At 38.1% G+C, this 8,730-nt stretch overlaps 1 protein-coding gene across 1 annotated transcript in view; it reads left to right on the top strand.

Moving 5' to 3' along the window:
* Positions 1 to 284: 284 nt before the first annotated feature.
* WARS2 (tryptophanyl tRNA synthetase 2, mitochondrial) overlaps positions 285 to 8,730 on the top strand; it is a 33,332-nt gene continuing 24,886 nt past the window's right edge. The window contains exon 1 of the mRNA XM_063294644.1: positions 285 to 342. Coding sequence (XP_063150714.1) covers positions 298 to 342 — 45 coding nt within the window. The 5' untranslated portion in view covers positions 285 to 297. The remainder of the gene's footprint in view (positions 343 to 8,730) is intronic.

Genomic DNA, 8,730 nt, shown 5'->3' with positions numbered 1-8,730 from the left:
GGAGCAGACGATGGCGGGGAGAGGGGGAATGCGCAAGGACCGCTTTAATTGGAACAAGTCTTTCACTGGAAAACTTTGCTGTTGGACGAAGTTGTTACTATTGATTATAATCCTGATCCATTAGGTGTTGCGCATTAAACCTTTTCAGAACTACCGCAAGCAGCATTAGAGGAATGCCAAACACCTTTCTCACTCCGACTTTCGACCTTCAGAAGGGCAGATCCGGCGAGAAGGGCTGACGTCGTTCGTCATAGCGCGCGTGCGCAGCGCCACATGACTGCCGCCCCTTCTTCCAACATGGCGGCGCCCGTTTCTGCTCTTCGGAGTCTTCACCTCGTGCAGGTAGAGCGGAGGTCTGGGCGGGTGGACGGGGAGATGCAACTCCTCGAAGAGGGAGAATGATGTTCTGGTTCAGAGTTTCGTCGCCTTGCCTTGTGACGCGGGACAGCGTAGCGCGGGGTCATTTAATTCGGCTCCGGAGCCTGGACGGCTACCGCCTGATGGTTGCGTCGCCCTTCGCCTATAAAAGTTCCTCCCCGCAATTATTTTGTAATACGGCTGCTGGTCTTTTTTCAAGTGGACTGGAAACCAGTGTCGTGTATCTTAAGCATGTTAGACTTACATCGGCAGAATTCAAATCCTTGCATGCCACTATTTTATTGGGTAACTTGGGGCTCCTCTCCGTCTCTCAGATTAAGCCAGCCCGTAATATTGGTGCAAAGGTAAACAGTGGGAAATGTAGAGCCCTGAACTTCTTAGAATAAACGTAGATTGAAAATGTAGCTAATAAATAAAAATAAGTTTTGTATTTGGAATTTACACGCGTACAGGTTTTAGGCTAGCCTTCTTCCTGATACGCTAGTTTCTTCTGTGCATGTATTTTAAAGTAATTAGTCCCCTAGAGGAATTGATTGGCCTAGTAGGTTAACAAAATTAATTATTATTGTACTTGTGACTGAATGCTGAAGCATCTTTTGTCCTCTTCTACATTTTTTGCACCATGTGACTGCAAGTAGTCTGTGGGCACTTTCGTTAAAAGTGTTTGTATGGTCTTTTAAGCTCTTCTGGGATTTTTTTTTAATGGTAAATCATTGCCTTGAATGCCCTAAGGGCAGAAAGATTTGGTATACATTTGAAATAATAATAAAAATAATACAATGTGTTTATTTTAGTTTTTCATCAGAATATGAAATTAACAAGTATAGCATCAGAAAATGATCAGGACAGTAACTATAGAGTTAAAAGATGGAGAAATAAAGCTGCAAGTCTGCTGTGAAATCAAAATCTGTACTGTGCTATCTAGAAAGCTAAAAGAGTAAGAATAAGTGTCATCAGCAAAAGTTGTAAAACTGAATAGCTGGATATTAATAGTTGAGCATAAGTTGCATCAAGCCTGATTGGCTCTACTTGGCCATCAGTATCCAGCAGATTTTGCACATTGCTGCACAGAACGTGTCAACTTTATATGTTATAAGTGGTAAGAGTCAGAGAATGATAGAGACATGTAAAGTGAGTACATGTGTCCTGTTAACCTGATAAATAGTGGGAGCTTAAGGATACTGTGGCTATCTCTAAAATGAACAGGACAGTAGGATGTGCTCAGTGGTTTCAACTTGTCGAGCATTGTAAGACAAATAATAATACCCTGTGATAGTAACAATTGTAAAATAATGATGCACAGCTTTTTTGTGATGAAGAGTCAGGGCTGGCCTTTTAAGTTGGCAAGAGTAGAATGTATCTGTGGCCAGGAGAAAGACTAAATTTGATTTCAGATAATTTAAAGAAAAATACAGTTTATGATTTCTATCCATTAATAATTTTCATCCTCTTTGTTAAAATTTACAGGTGGGAGCAAACTTTGGAGGGGGTCTAAAAGCCAAAGTTTTGTGGCCCTTATGTAACTCTGAGGCTTTTGATTGTTGTAGAACCTTCCTCCTCCTCCTCCAAGCATGGAGAGTAGGAAGTTAAAGTTTACTTGTGGTAAAAGACCAAAATACCAAGCATAGTACAATAAAATGCAGTCCAATAGAGTGAAATTAAAAACAAGGGTGAAATCACAAAATTAAAGTATTATTAGAATGGGTTTAAATTAGATTTATGATCAGAAGATGAAGTATGGAAGGCAAAACTAAGCTATCATTTATTCAAATAATCAGAAAAAGTAAAGAGCATTAAAAAAAGGAAATATAAACCATCTTAGGAAAAGCAAATTATCAAGATTGCTAAACAATTAATTGTCTTACAGCAATAGCAATTGCAAGAAGTTTGTTAATTGTTCTAGGGATATTTGCTGAGCTGTCAAGTAAAAGGAACAAGTGATCCCTCATTTGATCAGATATAACTACGGCTTGGAAGAGCAGTAATTAATTCAGGGTGCCATGTCATGCAAAAAGGCATCACAAGAGGACTTGTGAAACTGTTTCTGCTTCCTCTAGGTTGCTCAGCAGAGATGTTATTGAACATTCTGAAATCTAAGAGGGCGTAAGGCAAAACATTATATTAGGACAGGCTAAAAGCTGTCCTGTGAGATGGACAAAAAGTGGTTGTTAATTATTTTGTACTGGAGAATGGTCTCCCAAAGAGACTCATGGCATACCAAGTAGGGGGTTTGGACAAGAAAGATCTTTCTCCACAAAGGCACACGTGCGCATGTACACAGACACAACCCTGAAAGCCACTTTTGGGAGGACATTGAAATGTGCTAATGTTGGTGCTCTTTGGAGTTTAGGGGGCAATTATTTGGTTTAAGTACCTTGTCAGCCTAAAAAAGGGGGCTTGGCTACTCAGGAACACATTTCTGAGTAGGGTGGATTGATCCAGTTGGACTTCCATATTGCTTGAGAGTGCAGTAAATGCTTGATTGTAGACCATTATCAGAATGACCCAGTATTGTAGTTTTTGGAAGGATGTCCTTTTCTCTGTTGATTCATAATTGTCTGTAATGAGTAAAGAGCCCAGGTGTTCGGGGGCAGGGGGACATTTAACCAATGGGCAGTAATACAAATCCATGTCCCAATTTCTACTTTAGTCAGATTAAACACTCCCTCCTTAGTGCCACATTAGTACACATGGGGCCACTTGGAACATAGTTCTGGGTTTAATCCTTTCCAGAGGGGCAAAGGAGCTACCAGGTCCCAACTGAGTTCCAAACAAAAGTTGCATGTGTGTGTTAGCCAAATTAAAAGTGTTGCTGATGGGATATGGTATGCCCTTCTAGCAAAGCTGCCATTGATTTTAGGGTATTTTGGATTTTATAGTTTTGGTGTGTGCCATGATTGGAAGAACAATGAAAAATCATGCCCAGATATTTTTTTAAATGTTTTTTTAGACACCAGGCATGCACTCTAGGTCACTTTGCGAAAAATAAGATCTTAATTTTAATGTAATCAATCTTAAGTGCTTCCTCAGAACAACAAGTGTCTGGAACACTACCTTAAAGCACTATATCATCTTTGTTAAACTTGTAACATACCTTTTGGTTAAATTTGGGGGATGATGATCCAAATTACTTACTTTGGTCACAAGCGGTTTGATAATTTGAAGAGCAGGGAAGCCAAAATACACCTCTTACTCCTCTTCAGGGTAGCTTTTTTTTTATTATTATTATTATTATTATTATTATTATTATTATTATTATTATTGCATGCTACAATGAAACTTTTTTCCAGAGTTCTTGTGAAGTTTGTACCTTAGTGGAAGTAACCGTCTATCTACAGTAGTGTTTATGAATTTACCCTACAGCTTTTGTTCAGGAGACCTGAAGTCAATAAATGCAATGTGTAATGCAGAATCTGGCTTGGTTGAATATTTTTTGGCCAGATGTTGCAGAATAAAGGTGTGATCAAGAGTATCCAGCTCTAAAACCTACCTGTTCATCTGCCAAAATATACTCTGCATTGACCCAGCTAGTCAGTTTTTAGCTGCCTCAGTTGTTGGCTGGGGATAAAACAAAAAGGTAATGCTGTGAGGACATGGAACAAAAACCAGGTACCTGGGCAAAGGGATATGAGAATGAGCCCAGAGGTAATGACTCCAATAAACTCATGCCTGTACTATCAGTGCTTTCCATTTTTACTCTCTTTGACTAGAACAGTGTTGCTGGCTGGGGAATTCTGGGAGTTGAAGTCCACACATCTTAAAGTTGCCAAGGTTGAGAAACACTAAACTAGAATAATTAGCACAACTCAAAGGGAGTTCATGGTGTAGCTTCTATTAAACCCGTCATAGTTGGTAATAGTTGTTATGCTTTAAGACGGAAACCTCTGCACTGGGGTTACTGTGGAAAATCACATTTTATAGTAGGGTGTAACTCTCTCTATGTAAGTATAGACCCCTTGGTGAGGGGACATGTTATTTAAACTTCAGTTTTTCACTTGGTAAATCACTACTCTGATTCACACATCACTTTTCCAGACCAGTCCATCATATGGCAGAGATTAGATTGAGATAGTGGGTAAAGGTATTGGATAAACCAGTCCTAAATTTCTGGACTTTTGTTTGCTTTCAGTTTCTCTGTTTGTGACAATGTATTCATGGAAATATTTTAATGTGAAGTTGTCTAACTTTAAATTTAATATTGTAATATTAAATTTAATATTCCTGTCCTTAATATGCACATACCTTTACTGCATTTAAGAAAAAAAAATAGTTAAAAATTTTAATTCTGTTCAAGAAATGTAATTTCTCCCTGCCAGAACTACTGATTTATTTGAAGTATGCATTTTCAATAGATATGTTTGAGCGTTTATTCTCAGACAAATAATTGTGTGCTATTTTGGGCCTAAATACTCCACCATGTAACTGTGAAAGATTTCTAACTACTGTATGTATGTTTGCTGTTCTGTTCTATGGGCTCTGTTAGGGAAGTTTTATTTAATGTATTGCTCTTCAATCAGTGGATTAAAAACCATGAATTACATCACTTTTCTATGCCTAATTAGCTATTATTTATTTATTTGTAGTAGTGTTGAATAAATTGTATTTTTATTATTTTCTAAATGTTGTCTGACAGGAAAATATCTGTTCCTGGAGAGATTTTATTTATTTATTTATTTACTTACTTACTTACTTACTTACTTACTTACTATCCTGCCTTTATTGCTTTTATAAATAACTCAAGGTGGCAAACACCAAATACTCCTTCCTCCTCCTGTTTTCCCCACAACAACAACCCTGTGAGATGAGTTGGGCTGAGAGAGAGTTTATTTATTTATTTATTTATTTACTTACTTACTTACTTACTTACTTACTTACTTACTATCCTGCCTTTATTGCTTTTATAAATAACTCAAGGTGGCAAACACCAAATACTCCTTTCTCCTCCTGTTTTCCCCACAACAACAACCCTGTGAGATGAGTTGGGCTGAGAGAGAGTGACTGGCCCAAGGTCACCCAGCCGGCTTTCATGCCTAAGGCGGGACTAGAACTCACAGCCTCCTGGTTTCTAGCCCATTGCCTTAGCCACTAGACCAAACTGGTCTAATTACATGTATAATTAACAAATAAATAGCTCCATCATTATTTTCATTCTTTGGATAGTTTATTTAGGCAGTTTTGAAAGAAAGGAAGAGAAAGAAGAATGGCTAGAGAACGTTTTTTGGTAGACAGAAAATTGAGAGAGCTTTAGCTTACTCTCAACTAAGTGGATTTTTCACAGTATTTTAGTTGAAATTGTCATTATTAATAGCATGGTTGCTATTTTGAAACATATGATTTGGAAAATATGTCCATGCATGTGTGTGTGTGTGTGTGTCGCTTCAAACTGTAATATATTAAACCATCTGAACAATCTGTATATGCATAGATCTTTTTCTTTGTTTATGAATATGTGGTGGTAAAACACCCTAGCTGAAACAAGTATAGAAATAGGCTGGCTGGCTAGGTAGGTAGGTAGGTAGAGTACTGTACATTGAACCTTGATCTAATTCTGGGTTCCCTAAACTTTGGGACTGCTGAGCCCATTCTAAATGTTAGACTATATAAGGGCATAGTCCCATGAGACTGTCTCAATGGATGTGTTTTTTCACAAAGTACCTATTTACTAGAAGACAAAAGTGATAAGGTCAGTTTCCACCATCTCTTCTGGCCTCCCATATTGCTCTCTTTTCATTGCACCCAATGTTTCTTGTGGGGACAGGTGGACACACTTTCAAACAAAGCATAGGACTGCATACCCCATCTTTTATTTTTTAGACTTTTACTTTGCAGTATGTTAGTTTCACATTTCACATATATGGTAGTGGATGTGAGATTGTTCAGCTTGTGAGTCATCTTTACTAACAGATTTGAACTGTATGTTCTTTATTTTAAGGTCAGAAAACCAAATAAACAGTTCCCATCATTTTGTTTGTCCTCATAAACAAGTTTGCCTTTGCCTTACTGGCTTAAATTCTTATCCAGCAAACCACTAAAACCATATGGAATTCTGTGATTCCAGTTAACAATTGACAACAAATAAGAGGGTCGTCTAAGCATGATTTTTCTGTTTCCTGGGCTGCTGTTGCTGCCTCATTAATCAGTGCTCAAATGGTCTAAGGGAAGCAGTTTGCTTTATTGCCAACATAGCAGCTTCTTCATCCCTCTCCCCACCCTCTGTATGCCTTCACAGTGGGGAAAACTAGAGAGGGAAACCATCAATCTTCTTTGTCACAGATGTCAGCAGTGATTCGCTCCCTTCTTCCTGTGTTCTCCCCTCACTCCCATGCATTCATGCATAAGCACACACCACCTGTATTTAGAATTAGCTTTCTTCACCTGCTCTGTTCCACAGGCACACATGTTCTGGGTGCATAACATTCCAAAACACAAGCCAGCTTCAGTGGCATATAGAATTTTGATTAGCATTCCTCAAAGGAAAGGCCCTAAAACCTGGTTCTATGCCCAGGCCTGGAGCCCAACTGTGTGAAGGGACCCGTCTCCTGTCTGGGCTAGTGATTGTTGGTAGTGATTTTTTTTTTTTTTGGCTGCTATGTATTTTTAATTGTTGAACTTGTTTTTATTTTTATTTTAATATTTACCACCCAGAGTTACTTGATGTGGTGGATTTTGGTGGTGCCAAGGTGGAGGAGATAAGCAGAGGCACAATCCAGGAGGCAATGGTGGGAAAGCAAAGAGGTTCAGGATAGCCCTGCCCTAGAGCTCTCCCAGGTTATTTCCCTTTAGTTTAGGTAGAGTAGCTTTAGTCTGGCAAGATTCTGTCTATATAGTGTGAGCAAATAAAGAACTGGAGTTTGAATGGACTGACTCTTCATTGTTCTTGGGCTGAGCCTGACACTTGTTGAGATGGGGGGGTGGGCTATACAAATTGGATGGATAGATAGACTGCAAAACTAGGTAATGCTTACTTCTTCATATTTTAACCCCTAGCAGACAAAGCATTTACATAATTGCAACATAATTTCAGTAAGTGTTGTTTAAAACTATTTAATTAATTATCTTATGCTGCAAAGGTAATGGTCAGAGATCAAATTTTGTTTATAGGAAGGCAGTTACATCTGTTTCTCAAAATGCTCAGGCTGTAGTTTTTGAGTATTTCCACCTGTACTCCTTAAGAGAAAAAATAATGAAAGATGAATAAACAGGTAGGGGGTTAAAAAGTTTGAGTGTTTGTTCATGGGTGTGTTACTATACTGTAACTTCACTTGGACCAAGAAATACAACAGAGCTTTCCATATGAAGAAGAGGCACTGCAGAAAGCTCTGAAGGCAGAGGAACAGGGACAGCTGAAGCCTTGTCCAGTATCAAGGGGCTAGGAAGCTCTTAATATAACCTCTTGAAATACTCTTGAACAGGGAGATGTAAGTAGAAGTTTAAACATAGCCCTGAATTTTATTGAATACTAGCTGGATAGGGACAAAAAAATACAGAGAGGTTTTAATGGAAATTTTAAAAATATATTTTGGAAGTGGGTGAAAAGAGCTAAACAAGCAGCCTCCAAAAAGTGACTGGAATTGAAAATAAAATTGATGAAATAATTTGGAATGAAACTTATGTGGGGAATGCTGGAAGGGCTATTGTGATTTGGGTGGAATTGATATGTCAAAGAATTGAAATAAATGCTATGTTCATGTCCCAAAAAATCCACAAAAAGCTGAAAAGTAAATTATAAGTGCTGTGAGAATGAAAAATCATAAGGCTGCAGGTATAGATCAAGTAACTGGAGAAATGTTAAACTATGGGTGATTGTGGAGCAGTTATCTGTGTAAGGTGCATTTTTGCCTCATTATTGGAAGAATGCTGTTCCCCTGTGCAAAGGAAAAGCTTGAAAGAGTAAATGCAAAATCAACAGATGTGTTCATTAAGCGTGCTGGGGAAGGTATGTGACTGAAGTCTGAAAGGGTACAAGAAATGAAAATGAAAAAAATTGGGAAGGGTAATATGGCCCTATGTTGGATGGGCAAGGGAAGTGCAGATCAGATTTTTGTTCTTTAGCAGGTCATTAAGAAAGGTATATAAGAGAAAAGAAGGTTATTGTATGTTTGTTCATTTAGACAAAGAATATAAAGTGTATATAAGGCTTGAATTATGGAATATTGTGAATGAATATGGAGTTGTAGGTTGGTTGCTGAATATGATAAAAGCAGAACTAAAGTGTACACAAGAATGAATGACATGCTTAGGAAATGGTCAACTTTGAGCAGAAAGTAAGGCAAGAATGTATAATGTCTCCTTGGTTTTCTAATTTATTTATGGATTAATGTATATGGAATGCTTGTGACGTTAGAGAAGTGT

This window comes from Candoia aspera, chromosome 2 (assembly GCF_035149785.1).
Source record: "Candoia aspera isolate rCanAsp1 chromosome 2, rCanAsp1.hap2, whole genome shotgun sequence".
NCBI lineage: Eukaryota > Metazoa > Chordata > Lepidosauria > Squamata > Boidae > Candoia > Candoia aspera.
This window is presented reverse-complemented; position numbering and strand designations above follow the sequence as displayed.